The 24,683-nt window shown below is 44.7% G+C and overlaps 2 protein-coding genes across 3 annotated transcripts in view; both read left to right on the top strand.

Moving 5' to 3' along the window:
- Positions 1 to 1,168: 1,168 nt before the first annotated feature.
- The window catches only part of mtor (mechanistic target of rapamycin kinase), a 155,283-nt gene continuing 131,768 nt past the window's right edge, over positions 1,169 to 24,683 (top strand). The window contains exons 1-20 of one of the 2 annotated variants that reach the window (XM_084184822.1): positions 1,169 to 1,250; positions 1,894 to 2,035; positions 2,299 to 2,407; positions 2,576 to 2,808; positions 3,154 to 3,354; positions 3,543 to 3,677; positions 3,988 to 4,263; positions 4,716 to 4,824; positions 5,206 to 5,389; positions 5,598 to 5,726; positions 6,037 to 6,281; positions 6,837 to 7,052; positions 7,275 to 7,480; positions 8,218 to 8,340; positions 8,635 to 8,718; positions 10,584 to 10,676; positions 10,943 to 11,077; positions 11,353 to 11,482; positions 23,710 to 23,960; positions 24,407 to 24,493. In XM_084184822.1, the coding sequence (XP_084040948.1) occupies positions 1,907 to 2,035; positions 2,299 to 2,407; positions 2,576 to 2,808; positions 3,154 to 3,354; positions 3,543 to 3,677; positions 3,988 to 4,263; positions 4,716 to 4,824; positions 5,206 to 5,389; positions 5,598 to 5,726; positions 6,037 to 6,281; positions 6,837 to 7,052; positions 7,275 to 7,480; positions 8,218 to 8,340; positions 8,635 to 8,718; positions 10,584 to 10,676; positions 10,943 to 11,077; positions 11,353 to 11,482; positions 23,710 to 23,960; positions 24,407 to 24,493 (3,075 nt within the window). In that variant the 5' untranslated portion in view covers positions 1,169 to 1,250; positions 1,894 to 1,906. Of the gene's footprint in view, positions 1,251 to 1,893; positions 2,036 to 2,298; positions 2,408 to 2,575; positions 2,809 to 3,153; positions 3,355 to 3,542; positions 3,678 to 3,987; positions 4,264 to 4,715; positions 4,825 to 5,184; positions 5,390 to 5,597; positions 5,727 to 6,036; positions 6,282 to 6,836; positions 7,053 to 7,274; positions 7,481 to 8,217; positions 8,341 to 8,634; positions 8,719 to 10,583; positions 10,677 to 10,942; positions 11,078 to 11,352; positions 11,483 to 23,709; positions 23,961 to 24,406; positions 24,494 to 24,683 lie in introns of both variants that reach the window. The other variant, XM_084184821.1, reaches the window with a different exon arrangement.
- LOC311147566 (intelectin-like) lies at positions 22,051 to 23,085 on the top strand (the record flags this gene model as incomplete). Its single annotated transcript, XM_084184316.1, is given in 3 exon segments — positions 22,051 to 22,659; positions 22,662 to 23,015; positions 23,018 to 23,085. Coding segments are annotated over 3 exon segments (972 nt in total). The 5' UTR covers positions 22,051 to 22,109.

The raw sequence follows: 24,683 nt of genomic DNA, 5'->3' as shown, positions 1-24,683 counted from the left end.
TTCACCTACTCTGGATGACTAGTGCTACTTCCAATTTATGGTGTCACCTACTCAGGATGACCTACTTTTTTACCCGATTGGCCCTGTCTAATTATTGCATCACCACAGGATGATGCATCCCCTACCCGAGCAGCCTCTAACACTGAAATCCACGTTAGAGCGGTAACCATAGGCACTCTTGGCTAGCCACCTGCCCGTTCAGCCCTCTGGAGTGGTCTCCAAAGCGGTACCCACAGGATTTAACTTATTTGTAATTACCAACAATATTCAACAATCAAAAACATTGCATGCATGCTTATTTCTCATTCCAACAAAAACTCTGTACTTTTCCTAAATGTAGTCCTTAATACTGGAGAGACCCCTCCCGTACCTGACCCTCAGATTCAGCATGATCGAATCACACAATTTCTATGTTAAAAGTAAGAACGTCACTTAACTCTATTAACAGTGGCCACTGTATTTTTGTGTGTGATTCGTCCAAATGTTCTCCGATGGCGCAGTACCCCAAAGGTCTATGAAAATGTATGCACTCACTAACTGTAAGTCGCTCTGGATAAGAGCGTCTGCTAAATGACTAAAATGTAAATGTAAATGTAAAATGTATATTTCCAGTCCCGTCTGGGGTGCAAATTATGTCATGGATAATTATCACTATACTTACTACAAATCAAAGTTCTTCCATAGTTTTTGTAGAATCAAGATAGACTTTATTACATAGAGCAACAAAAGCCGATCTGGTCTGCAGAGCGACTAACTCACAACACTCGGCCCTCAGTTTATATACAATGTCCAAGACGGTTGGAAAAGCATTCCAGGTGAAGCTGGTTGAGATAATGCCAAGATTGTGCAAAGCTGTCAAGGCAAAGGGTGGCTATTTGAAGAATCTCAAATATAAAATATATTTTGATTTGTTTAACACTTTTTTGGTTACTACATGATTCCATGTGTGTTATTTCATAGTTTTGATGTCTTCACTATTATTCTATATTGTAGAAAATAGTAAAAATAAAGAAAAACCCTTGAATGAGTAGTGTGTCCAAACTTTTGACTGGTAGTGTATTTCTGTGGGTAGGCCTACAACTGATCTTACAGTAGTCAATCGATTTGCCTCAGGCTGGAACGCACCCAAATACATTTCTGCGCAAAGGCTTCTCAAGTTGATGTTGGTGAATAATTCTACGCTGTCTATACCCAAAACAGACCCTGTGTTGACGGAAAACTAGCCAGCAGTTAGCCAGCAAGCTAGCTAGGTAAGCAATTACTTATGTTTTGCTTGTGCTATACATAACATAGCCAAAACACCAAAATAAAAGCGTAAGTTAGATAGCTATTTGTATGGTTTGCTATGCTCTCATTCGTGGTGTCCTTCCACTTCAACCTGGCGCGTTAGCATGCCTTTTCTAGCAGCTAGTTTTTAACTAGCTGCTGTACAGTAGATAACTCGCAAGCTAACGGCGTTTGTCCAGCTTGCAAAGCCATTGTATTGTCCATGTAATTCAAATACCTAGCAGTTTGGTATGTTGCAAATATGTTTAATAAATTAGCTAGCTAGTAGCTAACGTTGACATTTTGAGCTAACTGTAGGTAGCTAGCTAACGTTCGTAGTAGCTGTATAGCTAGCTATCTTATCTAGCTGCCCATATGACACCTTGCAAATTGTACTGCATGCTTTAGTTAGCGCGGTAGATGTCTAGCTCTGGCCTAGTTATCTAGACAGTAGCCAACTAAACTCCACGATTTACGATGGAGTTGGGCAGCGATCGTATATCGTGGAATTTATTTTAATCGGCAAGCTAGACAGTAAACTAACAATTGCAAGCTGCGTGGTGGGTTATATAGCCGACATCTGTTTGTGTTGCTAGCTAGCTTGCACATTTATTATGCTATCTACAGGTCTGGCTCCCCAATGGTTATCATGTCTGGCACAGCCACTGTGCTGCAACAATTTGTCAGTGGCCTGAAGAGTCGAAATGAAGACACAAGAGCAAAATCTGCGAAAGATCTCCAGCACTATGTGACGACAGAGCTCAGAGAGGTACTACTAGCTAGTTACAGTCTGAACTGTACTGTAGCAGCAACGCTTGCATAACAATGCAACACTTTCACAAACTCTCCTTATTTAACTACACACTCTCTCTGGAATGTTTTATGTTTCCTACAGCATCATTGTCATACCTTTAGTCTACCTGTGCCTCTTGTCATTGGCTACTATGAACAGTCATGAGTTACATGCAGTTAGTGGGGTTTATCCAGTATGGTTTTGTCTGATTGTGATGTGTACCTGCATTCTGTCCTAAGTTGAGCCAAGATGAAGCCACCACTTTCTACGATGAACTGAATCATCATATTTTTGAGCTGGTTTCCAGCTCCGATGTGAATGAGAAAAAAGGAGGGATTCTTGCTATAGGTAAGTCAGATGATTTGCCTCAACAATGACAAACTTGGCACAAATTAATTGCAAGGTCTAAGACACTAAATAAAGCTTTGTTCCATTTGTTGGGAGTTTACATTACTCCTGTCGACACACAAATGAAGCTGACCCAATCCATGTCACTGACTCGTCTATTTGCTCCAGTGAGTCTGATTGGAGTTGAAGGAGGCAATGCCACCCGAATCAGCCGCTTCGCCAACTACCTCCGCAACCTGCTGCCCTCCAGTGACTCGGTGGTCATGGAGATGGCCTCCAAGGCCATGGGCCACCTGTCCATGGCGGGGGACACCTTCACCGCCGAGTATGTGGAGTTTGAGGTGAAGAGGGCACTGGAGTGGCTGGGCGCCGACAGGAACGAGGGCAGGCGCCATGCTGCGGTTAGTGTGACACACACAGCTAGCCTGCTGTTTGTTTTGTCAACCACTATAGGATGAAACTGCAGGTGGTTGCATTTTCTACCAATGTGGGCTAAAGCACTTATCAGGACAAGCCCACAGCCTTGCTCTGCTTTAGGGGCTGGCATAGTGGCTTCTAGCTTAACTACCCCTTTCACCATCCCTAATAACTATTAATGATGGTGAAAGGGGTAGTAATAACACTGTTAGAACCGTTTTTTTTGTTGCTTTCCTTTCAGTAAAAAGCTTTAAATTTCATATGTAAACCAGCACAAGATGAGGACTATGAGTTTGAAAATGTCCCCTTTTTTTATTCTTACTTTACAGGTTCTTGTCCTAAGGGAGTTGGCCGTCAGCGCACCCACCTTTTTCTTCCAGCAAGTCCAGCCCTTTTTCGACAACATCTTCTATGCGGTGTGGGACCAGAAGCAGGCCATCCGCGAAGGGGCTGTGGCCGCTCTAAGGGCCTGCCTCATCCTCACCACCCAACGAGAGACCAAGGAGATGCAGAAACCACAGTGGTACAAAGTAGGTCCCTCACAATCAATATCTAATTTGTTTAACATTTTCTAAAACCATAGTGGTACAAAGTATGTCACTCACAATCAACATTTGAATAGTTATTTTCTTCATATCATGAGCCATCATTTTAACATATTTCACCCAGTTGCAATGAAAGCACTCATTATTTGTTTTATGTGTGTCCTTCACCACAGCAAACCTTTGAGGAGGCTGAGAAAGGCTTTGATGAGACCTTGTCCAAAGAGAAGGGTATGAACCGTGACGATAGGGTCCACGGCGCCCTCCTCATCCTCAACGAACTGGTCCGCATCAGCAGTATGGAAGGAGAGGTGAGCCCCTCTCTGAACCACAAAGCACAAGCACTACAGGTCACAGAGGACAACAACCTTGTCCATTGCTTCCCATGGCCAAAAGAATGAGCAACTCATAGGCCCTAAACCTTTGGTCACGGAAGTGGTAAATAATATGGTGATGGCTTTACTGCATCAGGCTCAAGAGAGCTTCTGCCATGTGCTCATACATATCCAGTTTATTCAGATCTGCAAACTCTGAACAAACACTGCCTAGGGGAAGCATAGCTCTTATGTATTGCGTTCAGACTGTGTCTCAACGTCCTCTTAATGTCTTCTTCCCTGGCAGCGCATGCGGGAGGAGATGGAGGAGATCACCCAGCAGCAGCTGGTCCACGACAAGTACTGCAAGGAGCTGATGGGCTTCGGCACCAAGCCACGTCACATCACCCCCTTCACTAGCTTTCAGTCGGTGCAGCCGCAGCAGTCCAATGCGCTGCTGGGCCTCCTGGGCTACAGCACACCCCAGGGCTTCCTCAGCTTCGGGGCCACGCCGGTGCCCGCCAAGAGCTCCCTGGTGGAGAGCCGCTACTGCCGCGAGCTCATGGAGGAGCGCTTTGACCAGGTGCCGTTATTATTTTGTACTTCCTAGTGGAGGGTTGAAAACCCACTTTGAGGGTTGAGTCCTGACAGATCTCAGGTTCTCAATCTGAGGTCTGTGAAGGGGAACTAGTCGCTTGGATGTTGCTGACCGTTCCCTCAGATAGTTGTCGGACTCTGACACCTATTTAGTCAGTGTTCAAGGGTTCGTTTCAGTGTTCTGTAAGTGGTGGAGAACCATAGCTTGCCAGTTGTTGATACAAAAAATGAACACTGGTGTAGCACATACTTTTATATGCCCGAGGCTGCGTTTGCACAGGCAGCCCAGTTTTGATTTTTTGCCCAATTATGAGCAAAAGATCTGATCTGAAAAGTCAAATGAGTGGCAACAAATTTGGAGTTAGGCTGCCTGTGTAACTAGCCTGAGGTTTGAGTTGTGTCGGATGTAACGACAGCTGCTGTGTGTGTCTTCCTCAGGTGTGCCGCTGGGTGCTGAAGTACAGGACCAGCAAGAACCCTCTGATCCAGATGACCATTCTCAACCTTCTGCCGCGCCTCGCCGCTTTCCAGCCACACACCTTTACAGGTCAGAAAGGAGCCTCACATGCAGTATCCCTGCTAGATATGGATCCAATATTTTTTTAAGCGCTTGATTTTGAAACTAGATTAGTCAGGCTAACAAAGTTGAAGTGAATCAATTTACCTGTATGAAACATTTTGAGAGAGATGCATGATTGAATTCTGTTATTAAGTCATATTTCCTCATTTAGAAAAAGTATTGGTGGCTGCTCAAGTTAAAAATAGGCTTTAATACTTTGAAAGAAAGTTGTGTTCATTCTTAAAATAAAAGGTTATACCATTCACTGGTTTTATACCATTAGATAATTTATTTGCGTGTGGATGTTCGTAATTTCTCTCGATTCTAACTTTTCTCGACTTTGACCAGTTGAAGTTTGCCCCCTCCCAGACCAGTACCTCGCCGACACAATGGGCTACCTGCTTGGCTGTCTGAAGAAGGAGAAGGAGCGCACGGCGGCCTTCCAGGCCCTGGGGCTGCTGGTGGTGGCAGTGCGCACTGAGATCCAGCCCTACCTCACCAAGATTCTGGAGATCATCAAGGCTGCGCTGCCCCCCAAGGACTTCGCTCACAAGTAAATTAGATTGACTTTATAGAAGTGACTTTGTTTCTGAAGTGATGTTCATACTCAAATCACTGAAATGTCCCCCTGAAATCGGTGTTATAGTTTAGTTGATTCATACTTGAAAAAGGGTTAAAGTTTGAAATTCGTCATGTAAAGATAATACAGATCAATATATACTGTGTGCTGAACTTTATTTTTCTAACACGTGTGTGTGTAGGAGACAGAAGACCATGCAGGTGGATGCCACAGTGTTCACCTGTATCAGTATGCTGTCCAGAGCCATGGGCCCCAGCATCCAGCAGGACATCAAGGAGCTGCTGGAGCCCATGCTGGCCGTGGGACTCAGGTAGAGCTCATGACTACACCTCTCATTCCCATCCATTGTTCTCCATGCTTTGTGTAGGCAGGACTGGCCTCCGTATCCCAAATATCCATCCAAAAGAGGAAAGTGTTGCTGCCCGACAGATGCCAGGCAGATGTGGATGTGGCTTTGAGGCCTTGTGTGTGTGTGTGTGTGTTTGTGGAAAAGATGACAGACCTGGATGTGGTATTGAGTGTATTTTGTGTATGCTTTGGATGTGTGCCTGCCTATACGTGAGCACTTCCTGGTATGATGAAATGTCTCCATAACAATCCACCATTGTCTCCTCCTGTAGCCCGGCCCTGACGGCAGTGCTCTACGACCTGAGTAGGCAGATCCCCCAGCTAAAGAAAGACATCCAGGACGGCCTGCTGAAGATGCTCTCCCTGGTGCTCATGCACAAGCCCCTGCGCCACCCGGGCATGCCCAAGGGCCTGGCGCAACAGCTGGCATCGCCCAGCCTCACCAACATCCCAGAGGCCAGCGACGTGGGCAGCATCACCCTGGCACTCAGGACACTGGGCAGCTTTGAGTTTGAAGGTGAGATGCTTTAAGGCCACTACTGAGAAGAATGCATGTTGAATGTTAAAATGATTTTATTGAAGCTATTCTCTCTCAGTGCAATGTTAATCTAGCATTTGCTTGAAGTGGCTCCACAAGGGAACGTACGTTCAGTATCAAATGGTCCAATAATCAGTGACTTTAACTGGAGGTTTGAAACATAACATTTTCCCTTTTGATGTCATTGGGCCAAGTGAGCAGCAACACTGAACGTCTCCCTCCTGAGTACAAGTACTGCCTGTGGTCAACTTGTCACTGTAAGTTAGCTCGCTAAGCTAGCTAGCAACATTAGCTTACCTGGCTAGTTGTAACAGCATAAGCAGCTGAATTAGCTATCAAGCCATCGTTTCCCCTTCTGCAAATAAAATGTGAAGGTGAGGAGGCTGCAGCTACAATGACACGTTCGCTAACAACGTTATCAGTGACAGCTGCTGTGTACATTAGTGACCTCCCTCCATTTCCCAGTCTGCTTTCTTCCATTTGGTGCCAAAGGAATTAGACCCTGACTTTCTCACCTCTCCTTCCTGTCCACAGGCCACTCGCTGACCCAGTTTGTGCGCCACTGCGCCGACCACTTCCTCAACAGCGAGCACAAGGAGATCCGCATGGAGGCGGCGCGCACCTGCTCCCGCCTGCTGACGCCCTCCATCCACCTGATCACCGGCCATGGCCACGTGGTCAGCCAGACGGCCGTGCAGGTGGTGGCCGACGTGCTCAGCAAGCTGCTGGTAGTGGGCATCACAGATCCAGGTTGGTTGTAAGGGTGTTGGTGGTGGTGATGATGATAGGTTCAAATAGCCAGAATGCCTAGGCACTCATGGGTTCGCTACTTTTCCCCCACCCCGTTTAGTATTTTGTCACTTTATTTAGACAGCTTGAAAGGAGATAGGATACAGAGAAAGGAAAACAGCATGAGTCTCACCCTCTCTCTCTTCTCTCTTTCTGTCCCTACCTACTTACCTCCCCCCTCAGACCCAGATATCCGCTACTGTGTGCTGGCCTCTCTGGACGAGCGCTTCGACGCCCACTTGGCGCAGGCGGAGAACCTGCAGGCGCTGTTTGTGGCGCTGAACGACGAGGTGTTTGAGATCAGGGAACTGGCCATCTGCACCATCGGACGCCTCAGCAGTATGAACCCCGCCTTCGTCATGCCCTTCCTGCGCAAGATGCTCATCCAGGTAACACAAGCAGTAGACTTGTCTTATTTGAGTCATTTTACCCATTTACCAGATAAGTTGAATGAGAACAGAATCTAATTTACAGAAACTATAAACAGAAATTACTTATTTCACATGTAGGTTATTTTGTGTATTTCTGTGCAAGATGTATTGAAAGACAACAAAAGGCATGTCAGAAAACCCCACATAGCTTGGTGTTAAAGGGAATACTTGGCAATGACTGGAAGTCTTTGGGTGTCTAGAATGTTAGTAGATACCCATAGACTTGTGCTAACGCTAGTTAGCATTGGCTCGCGAAACTACCTCTAACTTCCTTCATACAGGAAACAGAGACATAAAAATGTGTTCATCTGACTGGGGGAGTAGATAAAATCCTGAAGTATCCCTTTAAATAATCTGTTTTCATCTGTTGTTGGTATAATGTAGCTTTGTGTGTTTTACCCGAGATGCTAGTAATTCCTGGGTGAGTGTAAGTGGTGGACCTGCCATTTCAATAACACACCAGCAGATGGTAGCCAAGTTAATGTTTCACGATGTGGCTTCAATTACAAATGTCAGACTATGTTGAACTATGCTAAACTATGGTGTGGGTTTTTCTACCTTTTTGAAAGGAATTGGCATGGCAATCGCATTTAGTTTTTAAACAGGATGTTTTATTCATTAATTCAAGTTAAACACATCTATTTCCTTCATCATAATGGCTGCTAAACTATGGTGTGTGTTTCTGCCTGTTCCAGATTCTGACTGAGCTGGAACACAGTGGCGTGGGCAGGAACAAGGAGCAGAGTGCCCGCATGCTGGGTCACCTGGTGTCCAACGCCCCCCGCCTCATACGCCCATACATGGAGCCCATCCTAAAGGTACCTACCATAATTGGTGCTGCCCCATATGTTAACTACCCAGTAACGTCTTTGTAACGTGTTACAACATATTTGTGACAACTATGTAACTTACTGAAAGTAAGATACTGGATATATAGATTCCAACCGAAATGTACTGCTGTCAGAAGTGCCCCTAAGCATCCTGTAATATCTTGAGAATATTTTCCTAATTCAAATTAACGTACTTTTAAATTAACCATTTATTTGTATTAGAAATGATTCAAATGATTCAATTTACTGTTGGCTCTAAGCTCCTCTTCTCTTCTGTTTCAGGCCCTGATCCTGAAGCTTAAAGACCCAGACCCCAACCCTGGGGTGGTCATCAGCGTCCTGGCCACTATTGGAGAGTTGGCTCAGGTAAGGATCCCTTTTTAACCCTGTGACCCTACCAGTAAATGCTAGTGACATTCAGTGTATCGTTTTTCAATGTTTAGTGTATTCTACACTCTTGTATTTTATGTGCCTATGTATTCTCTATGCCTTTGTGTCTGCACAATTTACCTGTGTCTGCCGATGGTGGCCAACTTAACTTTCTCCTATGGGAATCAACCATGTATATCCCATTCATTTCAGTAGTGTTCACTGTGCCTGCTCACTCTCTCTGCTCAGGTGAACTGCTGGACTCCCCAGAAGGTTGAGGAAGTGAGAGTTGTTAGGGGCAGGCTGGCCCTGCAGCGCAGAGGGAGTGCAGGAGATGCCAGAGTAGGGCTGATGACAGTTTGTGCTGAGGCAGTGCCAGGACAGGTAGAGACCATCAGGTTCCCCCAAAGAGCCAGTCTGAGGAAAAAGACTGAACAGGATTGTGTGAATTCTCAATATGTTAGGGTCGTGTTCAGTAGGGCACACCATAGCAAAATGTATTGAAACAGAAAAGAAAACCAAGTGTGTCTTATTGGACAAGTTCAGATCAAGTATGTGTATAAACCCTGGATGACTGACAGGGGGTGCTGTATTGAAGCCACCGCGCAGCCATGTTGGTACTCCTCCATCATGGGGCACTCTGTTCATAATGTTGACATCAGCAAACCGCTCGCCCACACAACGCCATACACGTGGTCTGCGGCTGTGAGGCCAGTTGGACGTACTGCCAAATTTGCCAAAACGACAATGGAGGCGGCTTATGGTAGAGAAATTAATATTACATTTTCAGGCAATATCTCAGGTGGACATTCCTGCAGTCAGCATGCCAATTGCATGCTCCCTCAACTTGAGACATCTGTGGCATTGTGTTGTGTGACAAAACTGCACATTTTTGTGGCCTTTTATTGTCCCCAGTACAAGGTGCACCTGTGTAATGATCATGCTTTTTAGTCAGCTTCTTGATATGCCACACCTGCTCACTAAGAGGGATGTAAACAGATTTGTACACAACATTTGAGAGAAATAAGGTTTTTGTGCGATTGGAAAACTTCTGTGGTCTTTTATTTAATCTCATGAAACATGGGACCAGCACTTTACATGTTGTGTTTATATTTTTGTTCCGTGTATATTATGTGAGCTAAACATGAAAATATAAAAACATTTTCCTTAAAGTATTTTCTTTAGAAAGTATGTACTAATGTTACTGTCCCCACTACAACAAAAAATACTTAAATACATGTCATTTTGTCCTTGAAACATTGAATTGAAATTCAATTTGGAGGACTGCTCCTACTGGGGAGTGCCAATATGGCTGACCGGTGGCTTCAAAGCCTCTCAATCACAGGAGGTTGGTGGTACTTTAATTGGGGAGAACGGGCTAATTAAAATACTGTAGAATTCCATTCATTCCTATGGAGGACTGCTCCTACTTGTGAGTGCCAATATGACTGACCGGTGGCTTCAAAGCCTCTCAATGGCCAATACATAGTGTCAGCAATCCAGGGTTTATATACATCATTGGTTCAGATGGTGCCTCCCCGTTTCAAAATGTTTTCTCCCTACTGAACACAACCCATGGCCAGGCTACGACAGTGGTAAACATCCAAGAGTACGTGTATAGTGTAGTGTATAAACTGGATTACGTAAGGAATATGAAAAGGATTTGTGAATTGTGAATATTACAAGCTGAGTGGATCAAAACTGAAATACGAGACTGAGTACAGTAAGTTGTGAATCTGATAGGTGAAATGAAATGCGGGGTTACTATAGATTAGATATACAAGGATAGCTGGGAGACATAACAGTAGGCCTCTTTGCACCAGAGAGGTGAGTTCTGATTGGTTGTTGTCACGGCCCGCCAGGTGAGCGGGCTGGAGATGAGGAAGTGGATGGACGAGCTCTTCCCCATCATCATGGACATGCTCCAGGACTCCTCCTCATTGGCCAAGAGACAGGTATATATGCACGATTTTATAGGTACAACTTTGGGAGGTGACAGGCTTGTTCACCAAGTATCATTGATATCTTCAATTGCAAGCCTTTCCCCCAAGCATGTCTGGTCATGTCCAAGTGTTAATATTAAATGTCCCTGCTTTCAAAAGGACTATTTTGTATTTTCCATACAATCCATATCTTTATACATGTTATGGTACTATTTGCCATCAGATTCTTTGTGATTTGATTACATTGTCGTGGTAGTAACACATCTCGTTTCCACCAGGTGGCGCTGTGGACTTTGGGCCAGCAGGTTGCTAGCACGGGATACGTGGTGGAGCCCTACCGCAAGTACCCCTCTCTTCTGGAGGTGCTGCTCAACTTCCTCAAGACGGAGCAGAACCAGGGTATCAGAAGAGAGGTACCATTCATTATCCATTTGGGCTTTTCCCCTCACAGTTTTATAGTTGCAATGATTAAACTGGTAACACCTTGAATTACATCTCAGAATGACACTTCTTGTTAAGAATTATATGGAATTACGCTTTATAAGGTTAGCTTTTCCAAAACCTCGTGCCCTGATGTAAGTGATGTGTCAACTTTTCTCCCCCACCTCACGTTTCACTGTTATGTCACATGTGCTGTCTATTGACAGACATAATATGTTCCATTTAATTATGTTGCTTTGTCTGCCAGGCTATCCGTGTACTGGGCTTGCTGGGAGCCCTGGACCCCTACAAGCACAAGGTGAACATCGGCATGATCGACCAGTCACGAGACGCCTCTGCCGTCAGCCTCTCCGAGTCCAAGTCCAGCCAGGACTCTGGTGAGCACCCACTGCCATTTTCAACACCTCTCTCACATGCACACGCACTCTCACACACACATACACACACACCTGACATGTGGCTGCCTCTCCCCAGAGTGGATTAGCAGTGGAAAACATTGCGTTTATACACAAATACGTGCAAATATTCACATATGCACACTAGCTTTTGTGTTGGTGGCTGGAGTTCACCGCGGTGTTACCGCTACACTAGAGAAAAGTTATTTACGTTTTCAATTACAAAAGGTGCTGGTTCTGGCTGCCACGAGTACCCAGTCTCAGCTATGAGTTAAGCCAACAAAGGGCCATATCCACTGACTGACTTTGTCACTGGAGGCTGCTGCTTATAGGGCATCGCTTAGGCCTAGCAATGTCAACAGAATGTATGGGTTGGCTTTACAACCTGCCCATGTGTCTTTGTATGTCTGCACACTTTCTGTCTGAACCAAAACATCCAACACAGGGAGTCTGACCTCAGTTCAGACAGAAAATGATCAAGCTAAGTGCTTTGGGACCTGTTGAAGTAGGGATATCTGGCCCCCCCCCCCCCCCCCCCCCAAAAAAAAATGCAGCGTCATACAATATAATACAGTTGAGTCATCATCTTATAGTCATTGTAAAATCATTTACAATGCTTCATTAACAAGTGTAGTAGACTACTGAGATGGTATTCAATAAATAAGTTGGTACATGTAACATGTCCAAGAAGGAAATATTTGGATATGCAACCTAATCCAGTGATTGTCATGAATTTTGGGTTGACAATTAGGCAATTTCTTTTGCTATATTTTACTGTCAAAATAGGGCTCAGAATTTTCAGATTTTTTTGTTCAATAGAGATGAATTTGTCTTAATCTTTATGTGCACTAATATTATATACAGGCCTAATTCAATTGGTGCTAGATCGCTAACTCTAAATATAACACCTACTGCTAGTAACCATGTATGAATCTAACAGTAAATGAATTGTCCTAAAAAAACTTTGCAATGAGCCCTAGTGCACTTGAGATGGCCGATGCGCAATGTCGCGCGCTCCGTATTTCAAAGCCATATCAGATATCATGATTGTAAAACTGTGTGCTTTGAGCTCGATAATTATACCTACAGAAAGCTGAGAGACTCCTCTCTTTTAATATGGACAACTAGTCTCTTCCAGAGCAGTTTTTCCCCCGCAATTGTATTTTGAAATGTTATACAATCACAAGGGGCACTAAAGGGGAGACCGAGCGTGTGAGAGGCTCGTTCTTTACAGCAGCTGACCACAGCGAAACAGGCAGGCACAGTGGATAATGAGGATAATGCACTTTACTGTTTAACAAATTCATGGTTTTATCCAGCAAAAAAATAGGACGTTTTGATTGAGTTGACCAGGTAGAATGTGCAGCTTGCACCAGTGCGAAAAATAAAAAATGTAACTTCCACAGCCAAGTTAAAAGGTCGCAAAATGTGACTAAATGGTCGCAGTCTGGAGCCCTGCTCATCAAAACTGACCCACATATTAGACCCTAAGGCTTGGAGTCCACCAGGCGTCAGCCTACACAACAGAGACTTTACCGTAAATCCTGATGTATATGACTTTGTAATGATTTTAGAGGAATTTGGTTGATTTTTATATGACTTAACGGTCCACGCACTGGCGAGACCAACGCCTTGACGTCATTTTGGTCACAGGATTAGGCTACACCGTCCACTGGAGATTACAAGTGAACGTTTTGCTCATATTTATGTATATTACATTTGTACATTATATCCATACCATAAATCACTAATCTTTCTCATGAATGCAGGTAGGGATTTTATTCCGTGTTTTAGACTGGGCCCCCGAGGCATATTCATGCTTTGACAGAGTCCTCGAAGATATTTCCATGTTAATGTCAAATTACATCATTGAGTTCACACAAGGCTACACATCTGATAATACAATGTGCAGTCTCCTGTGGCGCTATCTTTTTGGTCAGTCCAGAGAAAAACAGCTTGCAAAAATGACAGAATGAAGAAAAATTAAAATCCAACATTGAGCAACTTTTAAACAACTTTGTCATATGTGAATCAATTTACCAGAAGCATTGTAAGAAAATGCATGGAAAATGTCAATAAGGAGCTACGCTGTGACTGCTCTGTGGAAGGTAATAGCTTTAGCAGTTTGGCCTGCTAATGTGGCTCAGTCTGGAATTGAAGCTATCTCTCTCCAAGGTAGGATATGGTTAAAGCCAGGGTCAGTGTCTGGAGCAGCAATAGGACGCGTTCCACAGCTAAGGCGCGGCGACGCAACAACCAATGGTTGCTTTCCACGTCATCGACTGACAAATTGCTATAACATTTGATATGGTTAGCTGATACTTAAAATACCTACAGTTGAAGTCGGAAGTTTACATACACCTTAGCCAAATACATTTAAACTCAGTTTTTCACAATTCCTTACATTTTAATCCTAGTAATAATTCCCTGTCTTAGGTCAGTTAGATCACCACTTTATTTTAAGTATGTGAAATGTCAGAATAATAGTAGAGAGAACGATTTATTTCAGCTTTTATTTCTTTCATCACATTCCCAGTGGGTCAGAAGTTTACATACACTCAATTAGTATTTGGTAGCATTGCCTTTAAATTGTTTAACTTGGGTCAAACGTTTTGGGTAGCCTTCAATAAGCTTCCCACAATAAGTTGGGTGAATTTTGGCCCATTCCTCCTGACAGAGCTGGTGGAACTGAGTCAGGTTTGTAGGCCTCCTTGCTCGCACACGCTTTTTCAGTTCTGCCCACTAATTTGCTATAGGATTGAGGTCAGGGCTTTGTGATGGCCACTCCAGTACGTTGACTTTGTTGTCCTTAAGCCATTTTGCCACAACTTTGGAAGTATGCTTGGGGTCATTGTCCATTTGGAAGACCCATTTGCGACCAAGCTTTAACTTCCTGACTGATGTCTTGAGATGTTGCTTCAATAAATCCACATCATTTTCCTTCCTCATGATGCCATCTATTTTGTGAAGTGCACCAGTCCCTCCTGCAGCAAAGCACCCCCACAGCATGATGCTGCCACCCCCGTGCTTCACAGGTGGGTTGGTGTTCTTCGGCTTGCAAGCATCCCCCTTTTTCCTCCAAACATAACAATGGTCATTATGGCCAAACAGTTCTATTTTTGTTTCATCAGACCAGAGGACATTTCTCCAAAAAGTACGATCTCTCTCCCCATGTGCAGTTGCAAACTGTAGTCTGGCTTTTTTATGGCGGTTCCTTGCTGAGCGGCCTTTCAGGTGATGTCGATATAGGACTCATTTTACTGTGGATATAGATACTTTTGTACCTGTTTCCTCCGGCATCTTCACAAGGTCCTTTGTTGTTCTGGGATTGATTTGCACCAAAGTACGTTCATCTCTAGGAGACAGAACGCGTCTCCTTCCTGAGCGGTATGACGGCTGCGTGGTCCCATGGTGTTTATACTTGCGTACTATTGTTTGTACAGATGAACGTGGTACCTTCAGGCGTTTGGAAATTGCTCCCAAGGATGAACCAGACTTGTGGAGGTCTACAATTCTTTTTCTGAGGTCTTGACTGATTTCTTTTGATTTTCCCATGATGTCAAGCAAAGAGGCACTGAGTTTGAAGGTAGGCCTTGAAATACATCCACAGGTACATCTCCAATTGACTCAAATTATGTAAATTAGCCTATCAGAAGCTTCTAAAGCCATGACATCCTTTTCTGGAATTTTCCAAGCTGTTTAAAGGCACAGTCAACTTAGTGTATGTAAACTTCTGACTTCAACTGTATCAAGGCGTTGTATCTCAGTTGGTAGAGCATGACGCTTGCAACGCCAGGGTTGTGGGTTCATTTCCCACGGGGGGCCAGTATGAAAATGTATGCACTCACTAACTGTAAGTCGCTCTGGATAAGAGCGTCTGCTAAATGACAAAAAAAAAAAATATCTGTCAGGCGTCAGCAACTTCTAAGCTCTGGAATGCGGCCATAGTCTCTGGCAGCTGGCTGCTGCTGTGTACTGGGAGTCCTGCATGTCCTGCTTAAGTGCTGGAAAGTAATTGGCAATGTCAGGGGTCTGTAACTTGTGGCTCCAGAGCCTCATAGGGCTCCTTAGCTGTCCCTTTGTGACTCCAGTGGTGGGAAGTCATTAGCTAGGTGCTCCAGACCTCTCTTGAACACAACCACAACCCAGTGAATACAATGACCAAGTCAGGCCAAGGGAGTTGGACACCAAGGGCTCAAGAATGATAACGGTATAATGTAGTAGCATGCTCAGGGAGAGATCCGATACAAATCAAATTTTATTGGTCACATGCGCCGAATACAACAGGTGCAGACATTACAGTGAAATGCTTACTTACAGCCCTTAACCAACAGTGCATTTATTTTAAACAAAAAAAGTAAGAATAAAACAACAACAAAAAAAGTGTTGAGAAAAAAAGAGCAGAAGTAAAATAAAGTGACAGTAGGGAGGCTATATATACAGGGGGGTACCCGTTGCAGAGTCAATGTGCGGGGGCACCGGCTAGTTGAGGTAGTTGAGGTAATATGTACATGTGGGTAGAGTTAAAGTGACTATGCATAAATACTTAACAGAGTAGCAGCAGCGTAAAAAGGATGGGGTGGGGGGGCAGTGCAAATAGTCCGGGTAGCCATGATTAGCTGTTCATGAGTCTTATGGCTTGGGGGTAGAAGCTGTTGAGAAGTCTTTTGGACCTAGACTTGGCACTCCGGTACCGCTTGCCGTGCGGTAGCAGAGAGAACAGTCTATGACTAGGGTGGCTGGAGTCTTTGACAATTTTGAGGGCCTTCCTCTGACACCGCCTGGTATAGAGGTCCTGGATGGCAGGAAGCTTTGCCCCGGTGATGTACTGGGCCGTACGCACTACCCTCTGTAGTGCCTTGCGGTCAGAGGCCAAGCAGTTGCCATACCAGGCGGTGATGCAACCAGTCAGGATGCTCTCGATGGTGCAGCTGTAGAATTTTTTGAGGATCTGAGGACCCATGCCAAATCTTTTTAGTCTCCTGAGGGGGAATAGGCTTTGTCGTGCCCTCTTCACGACTGTCTTGGTGTGTTTGGACCATGATAGTTCGTTGGTGATGTGGACACCAAGGAACTTGAAGCTCTCAACCTGTTCCACTACAGCCCCGTCGATGAGAATGGGGGCGTGCTCAGTCCTCTTTTTTTTCCTGTAGTCCACAATCATCTCCTTTGTCTTGGTCACGTTGAGGGAGAGGTTGTTGTCCTGGCACCACACGGCCAGATCTCTGACCTCCTCCCTATAGGCTGTCTCATCGTTGTCGGTGATCAGGCCTACCACTGTTGTGTCGTCGGCAAACTTAATGATGGTGTTGGAGTCGTGCCTGGCCATGCAGTCATGGGTGAACAGAGAGTACAGGAGGGGACTGAGCACGCACCCCTGAGGGGCCCCCGTGTTGAGGATCAGTGTGGCAGATGTGTTGTTACCTACCCTTACCACCTGGGGGCGGCCCGTCAGGAAGTCCAGGATCCAGTTGCAGAGGGAGGTGTTTAGTCCCAGGATCCTTAGCTTAGTGATGAGCTTAGAGGGCACTATGGTGTTGAATGCTGAGCTGTAGTCAATGAATAGTATTCTCACGTAGGTGTTCCTCTTGTCCAGGTGGGAAAGGGCAGTGTGGAGTGCGATAGAGATTGCATCATCTGTGGATCTGTTGGGGCGGTATGCAAATTGGAGTGGGTCTAGGGTTTCTGGGATTATGCTGTTGATGTGAGCCATGACCAGTCTTTCAAAGCACTTCATGGCTACAGACGTCAGTGCTACGGGTCGGTAGTCATTTAGGCAGGTTATCTTAGAGTTCTTGGGCACAGGGACTATGGTGGTCTGCTTGAAACATGTTGGTATTACAGACTCAGTCAGGGACATGTTGAAAATGTCAGTGAAGACACTTGCCAGTTGGTCAGCACATGCTCGGAGTACACGTCCTGGTAATCCGTCTGGCCCTGCGGCCTTGTGAATGTTGACCTGCTTAAAAGTCTTACTCACATCGGCTACGGAGAGCGTGATCACATAGTCATCCGGAACAGCTGGTGCTCTCATGCATGCTTCAGTGTTGCTTGCCTCGAAGCGAGCATAGAAGTGGTTTAGCTCGTCTGGTAGGCTTGTGTCACTGGGCAGCTCGCGGCTGTGCTTCCCTTTGTAGTCTGTAATAGTTTTCAAGCCCTGCCACATCCGACGAGCGTCAGAGCCAGTGTAGTATGATTAAATCTTAGCCCTGTATTGACTCTTTGCCTGTTTGATGGTTCGTCGGAGGTCATAGCGGGATTTCTTATAAGCGTCCGGGTTAGAGTCCCTTTCCTTGAAAGCGGCAGCTCTACCCTTTAGCTCAGTGCGGATGTTTCCTGTAATCCATGGCTTCTGGTTGGGGTATGTACGTACGGTCACTGTGGGGACGACATCATCGATGCACTTATTGATGAAGCCAGTGACTGATGTGGTGTACTCCTCAATGCTGTCTGAAGAATCCCGGAACATGTTCCAGTCTGTGCTAGCAAAACAGTCCTGTAGCTTAGCATCTGCGTCATCTGACCACTTTTTTATTAACCGAATCACTGGTGCTTCCTGCTTCAGTTTTTGCTTATAAGCAGGAATCAGGAGGATAGAGTTATGGTCAGATTTGCCAAATGGAGGGCGAGGGAGAGCTTTGTATGCGTCTCTGTGTGTGGAGTAAAGGTGGTCTAGAGTTTTTTTCCCTCTGGTTGCACATTTAACATGCTGGTAGAAATTAGGTAGAACGGATTTAAGTTTCCCTGCATTAAAGTCCCCGGCCACTAGGAGCGCTGCATCTGGATGAGCGTTTTCCTGTTGATTAATGGCCTTGTACAACTCATTCAGTGCAATCTTAATGCCAGCATTGGTTTGTGGTGGTAAATAGACAGCTATGAAAAATATAGATGAAAACTCTCTTGGTAAATAGTGTGGTCTACAGCTTATCATAAGATACTCTACCTCAGGCGAGCAAAACCTCGAGACTTCCTTAGTATTTGATTTTGTGCACCAGCTGTTGTTTACAAATATACACAGACCGCCACCCCTTGTCTTACCAGAGTCAGCCGTTCTGTCCTGCCGATGTAGCGTATAGCCTGCTAGCTGAATGTTATCATTGTTGTCGTTCAGCCACGACTCCGTGAAACATAAGATATTACAGTTTTTAATGTCCCGTTGGTAGGATAACCGTAATCTTAAATCGTCCATTTTATTCTCAAAAGCTTGAACGTTGGCTAATAGGATTGATGGAAGAGGCAGTTTACTCGCTCGCCGTCGGATCCTTACAAGGCACCCGGATCTGCGTCCGCGATATCTCCGTCTCTTCCTCACGCGAATGACGGGGATTTGGGCCTTGTCGGGTGTCTGTATGATATCCTTCGCGGCCGCCTCGTTGAAGAAAAAATCTTCGTCCAATGCGAGGTGAGTAATCGCTGTCCTGATATCCAGAAGCTCTTTTTGGTTATAAGAGACGATGGCAGAAACATTATGTACAAAATAAATGACAAATAACGCGGAAAAACACACATAATAGTACAATTGGTTAGAGGGTTGGTTAGAGGGCTGTAAAACGGCAGCCATCTTCTCCGGCGCTGCTCCAGTCCCAACAGTACTCTGCACTCTCTGACGCTCTGTAACACACAAACCTATATCTGTTTTGTTTGGGGGTGAAAGTTGCTGATGTAATTGGTGCCAAGTCTCCATTGTTCTCTTCATGTTGTATTGGGCCTAGTAATGGCCCTATGTACTGCACGTGTGGCGATAGTGAAGCTGGCCTGTCCAAAGGAACACAGGCGTTCTGCCCAGGTGCCCACTTATTGTGTCTGGCTCTAGACTAGAGCGTAAAGGGAGGGAAAAGGTATTAAGAAGTGTGGGACTTGCGTTAAGGGCTGAAACTCAACTCCTACGCTGAGCCAATGAAACATTGAATATCAGACATTTCTGTCTCCCTGACTCGCCCGTAAAACCAAACCCTGCTCACTGCAGCAGACAGGGTTGGCCTTGGTCACCTAGGGTCTTGTGATGCAATAATCCATGGCTTGTGAAACGCTCTGTCTTTGAACAAGTCAAACCTATTTTCAAAGGTTTGTAAACAAAATATCACCTTCAGGCTCATTAGTGCTTAGCGATTAGTGCTTTTTGAGGTCGGTTCATATAATTTAAAAAAATCACTTTTCAATTTAATATAAATGTTTGAGGATACTTCAGTATTCTGGCTACTTCCCCAGAGTCAGATGAACTCGTGGATACCATTTTTATGTCTCTGCGTGCCGTTTGAAGGAAGTTGCTGACTAGCTTTAGCGCAATGACTGGAAGTCTGTGGTAACTGCTAGCATGCTAGTAGTTACCATAGACTTCCAGTCATTGCCTAACAGTAGTTTGCATTGGCTCGCAAAACTACCTCTAAATTCCTTTATACTGGATGCAGAGACATACAAATGAGTTAATCTGACTCTGGGGAAGTACAGTACCTTCAAAAAGTATTTAGACACCTTGACTTTTTCCACATTTTGTTACATTACAGCCTTATTCTAAAATTGATTAAATAAATACAAATCCTCAGCAATCTACACATAATACCCCATAACGACAAAGCGAAAACAGGTTTTTAGAAATGTTAGCTAATTTTATAAAAATTCAAAACAGAAATACCTTATTTGCATAAGTATTCAGACCCTTTGCTATGAGACTCGAAATTGAACTCCGGTGCATCCTGTTTCCATTGATCATCCTTGAGTCCACCTGTGGTAAACATGATTTGGAAAGGCACACACCTGTCTATATAAGGTCCCACAGTTGACAGTGCATGTCAGAGCAAAAACCAAGCCATGAGGTCGAAGGAATTGTCCGTAGAGCTCCGAGACAGGATTGTGTCGAGGCACAGAATTGGGGAAGGGTACCAAAACATTTCTGCAGCATTGAATGTCCCCAAGAACACAGTGGCCTCCATCATTCTTAAATGGAATAAGTTTGGAAACACCTAGACTCTTCCTAGAGCTGGCTGCCCGGCCAAACTGAGCAATCGGGGGAGAAGGGCCTTGTTCAGGGAGGTGACCAAGAACCTGATGGTCACTTTGACAGAGCTCTGGAGTTCCTCTGTGGAGATGGGAGAACCTTCCACAAGGACAGCCATCTCTGCAGTACTCCACCAATCTCGCCTTTATGGTAGAGTGACCAGACAGAAGCCACTCCTCAGTAAAATGCATATGACAGCCTGCTTGGAGTTTGCCAAAAGGCACTTAAAAGACTCTCAGACCATGAGAAACAAGATTCTCTGGTCTGATGAAACCAAGATTGAACTCTTTGGCCTGACACCATCCCTACGGTGAAGCATGGTGGGGGCAGCGTAATGCTGTGGGGATATTTTTCAGCGGCAGGGACTGGGAGACTAGTCATGATCGATGCAAAGATGAACGGAGCAAAATACAGAGAGCCTTGATGAAAACCTGCTCCAGAGCTCTCAGGATCTCAGATTGGGGCTACGGTTCACCTTCCAACATGACAACGACCCTAAGCACACAGCCAAGACAACGCAGGAGTGGCTTCAGGACAAGTCTCTGAATGTCCTTGAGTGGCCCAGCCAAAGCCCGGACTTGAACCCGATCGAGCATCTCTGGAGAGACCTGAAAATAGCTGTGCAGTGACGCTCCCCATCCAACCTGACAGAGCTTGAGAGGATCAGCAGAGAAGAATGGGAGAAACTCCCCAAATTCAGGTGTGTCAAGCTTGTAGCTTCTTACCCAAGATGATTCGAGGCTGTAATCGCTGCCAAAGGTGCTTCAACAAAGGTCTGAGTAAAGGGCTGTAGGCTGTAACCTACCAAAAGTGTATACTTTTAGAAGGCACTGTAGATAAATGGCTTCGTTGCCAGAATCCCAAAGTAATAATAATAATAATAATAATAATAATAATAATAATATGCCATTTAGCAGACGCTTTTATCCAAAGCGACTTAGTCATGTGTGCATACATTTTTACGTATGGGTGGTCCCGGGGATCGAACCCACTACCCTGGCGTTACAAGTGCCATGCTCTACCAATTGAGCTACAGAGGACCACAAGTATCCCTTTAAATGTATTATGAAATATGACCTTGAAATTATTTGAGCTTTTCATTTGAAATTGCGTAGCCAAATATTGAGACTTCAATTGCCAAAACATTGAAACCATTTCATTGTCTAACAACACAGAATAAAACAATTAATAAGAGTCCCATGACGGTAGTGACTGCCCGTTATTGTGTGCTTATCACCACGTCATGTTTGTTGATAACTGGGGTTGCAACATTTCTGGAACTTTCTGAAAATTGCCAGGTTTTCCAGAAGTCCTGGTTGGAGGATTCTGGATTCCATGCATATTCCCTCCTGATTTTATATATATCTTCCAACCGGGTTTTCTTTTAAACCTGGGAAAGTTACCGGAGTTTAGCAACCCTATTGACAACTCAATCAAATATTAACCCTGTTTGGATGTTGAGTTGGTCACAGTTGACAAAAGACACGTGGGCCCTAAGGGTATACATTTAAGCATTGCCATGGATTGACAACATACCTTGTCTTGGACACAGACACTGAACAGATACTTCACTGAGAACTCACCACAGAAGACATTAAGTATTGTGTTCTCCTGATGATGATCCATCTACTGATGGTGCAACTGCCTCAATTTGTAAAAGCATTACAAGAAAATGGGTGTGCAGCAGCTCCAGTAGTTGCCACAACATATTTAAACAGTTTGGAGAGGCTGAGAAACACGTCTAGTTATGTTGCCAGAAGATGTAAGGAAATAAGGGACAGATATGATCAACATGAAGATGGGCTGTACTACCTGACTACAACCAGCGGGACGGTCTACCAGACCTTCTGCGACATGACCACCACTGGCGGCGGCTGGACTCTTCTGGCGAGCGTGCACGAGAACAACATGTATGGGAAGTGCACGATGGGCGACCGTTGGTCCAGCCAGCAAGGCAGCAACCCCAACTGGCCAGACGGAGATGGGAACTGGGCCAACAGGGCCAGTTTTGGAACCGCAGAGGGCGCCACCTCGGACGACTTCAAGAATCCTGGGTATTATGACATTGTGGCAGAAGACATGTCGGTGTGGCACGTTCCCAACAACTCCCCTATGGAACACTGGAACCTAGCCGCCATCCTCCGCTACCACACTGAGAGACGCTTCCTTCCAGTCAAGGGGGAAATCTGCATCAACTCTTTAAGCTCTACCCAGTGAGATATAATGCTGGGGCAAGTGGGACCACAGGACTTGTCATTCCAATCGTGTACGACTTTGGGGATAAAGAAACCACAATAACATTTTACGGACCCAACACAAGAAACCAGTTTGAGCCTGGCTTCATCACTTTCAGGCCAATAAATAATGTACAGACAGCCATGGCTATCTGCTCTGGGGTCAAACCAACAAATGGCGGCGACACTGAACATTACTGTATTGGTGGTGGTGGACATTTCCCTGAGGCAGCGCCTCGTCAGTGTGGTGACTTCTCTGCCTTTGACTGGAATGGCTATGGAACCAACACAGTGTATCAAAGGAGATTACTGAAGCAGCTGTGTTACTCTTCTACCATAAAAATTCTTCCTATTGATTATCAATGCAATATATTACTCTAATTCGATTATTTAAAAAATATATATATTATTATCAAATATATGTAAAGATTAATTTAGTTTATACTGTTTGTATATAATAGACATAACAGAACTAGGATTTGCATTTGTTTAATCTATGAATGCCTTATCCCTGTAGTAAGATGGAATACATCTATCATAGTTTCTTTGTTTTTAAAATAGAAAGAGATTAGTATTATATAATTTTGTGAATATGAATGACTAAAATAAAGACTACTCTGAAGGAGAAATTGACAACAGTTGTGATTTCAATATGTTTCAATATGCATTGTCTGTAGGCATGAAAGACATGCCAAAGTTTAGAGTTCGGTGAACTTTACTGTGCGTTGTTCAGTGAGCTGTAGTACATTGTCAAGTCACCACCTCTGTTCCCTGTATAACGTCAATATTGCAATAAACATAACATGACAAAAAAAGGTGTCCTGTATTATTCAAACGCAATGTTTATTTAACTGGCTACAACAAATACAGGCACTGTACCTTCACAAAAGGATGGTATGTTTCTCTCAGTGGCCTGAAAATAATTTTAAAGTAAAAAATGGTCATGTGTGATAGATTTTTATTTTCTCTCTCCCTCCCAGCCGACTACAGTACTAGTGAGATGCTGGTGAACATGGGCAACCTCCCCCTGGATGAGTTCTACCCGGCGGTGGCCATCGTGACGCTGATGCGCATCCTGCGTGACCCCTCCCTCTCTAACCACCACACCATGGTGGTGCAGGCAGTCACCTTCATCTTCAAGTCCCTGGGCCTCAAGTGTGTCCAGTTCCTGCCCCAGGTCATGCCCACCTTCCTCAACGTCATCCGCGTGTGTGACGCTAGCATCCGAGAGGTAACTAGCTAGTTACTGCTAGCCGGGAACTTTGTTGTGTTTCAGGATTTCTTCTTGTTGATTGGCACTTGTGGCTGTTAATTGTTGTGTATTTCTTTGTTTTAGCTGAAATTCAGTACTATCGCTAGTCGTTTTGGGAAATTATGGATTTTTAGAGGTAGCTAGGTAAAAGTCAGGGTAGCTGTAAAGTTAAAAAGGCTGTGCCATACATGTAAAGGTAACTAAAGATAGATCCTTTCCACTTCAGTGTTTTTACCTGCTTCTTTCCGAAGTTGTTTTGCACCAGGCCATTTTTATTACAACCACACGTTTTCAACTCCATAAATTCAACCTGGATCACGCTGTCAGGGGTTTGAAATCGGGATTCGAGATGCATGTAGCTAAAGCATTGACCCACGACCAGATAGTTTTGCTTACACCTGTTATTTTCTCTACCTCTCTTTCAGTTTCTCTTCCAGCAGATGGGGATGGTCGTGTGCTTTGTAAAAATCCACATCCGCCCCTACATGGATGACATCTTCACACTCATCAGAGTGAGTTGCCTCTTCAAAAACAAGGCCCCTTTTCTTTCTCTCTTTTTTCCACTGGCTCAGAAACAGCTGCAAACTCTTAATTGTGTACATTTCTCTCTCGACTTTCCTCTTTGGCGCTAATGCGTAAGGGGAAATGTGACTTGAGCGTGACTCTCTTACTGGCATGAAGCCTGTTTGTCCATCTAGAATG

Source organism: Coregonus lavaretus, assembly GCF_964263955.1.
Source record: "Coregonus lavaretus genome assembly, chromosome: 20".
In the NCBI taxonomy this organism is placed as follows: domain Eukaryota; kingdom Metazoa; phylum Chordata; class Actinopteri; order Salmoniformes; family Salmonidae; genus Coregonus; species Coregonus lavaretus.
The sequence above is the reverse complement of the archived record's forward strand: the minus strand, read 5'-3'. Positions and strand labels throughout refer to the sequence as shown.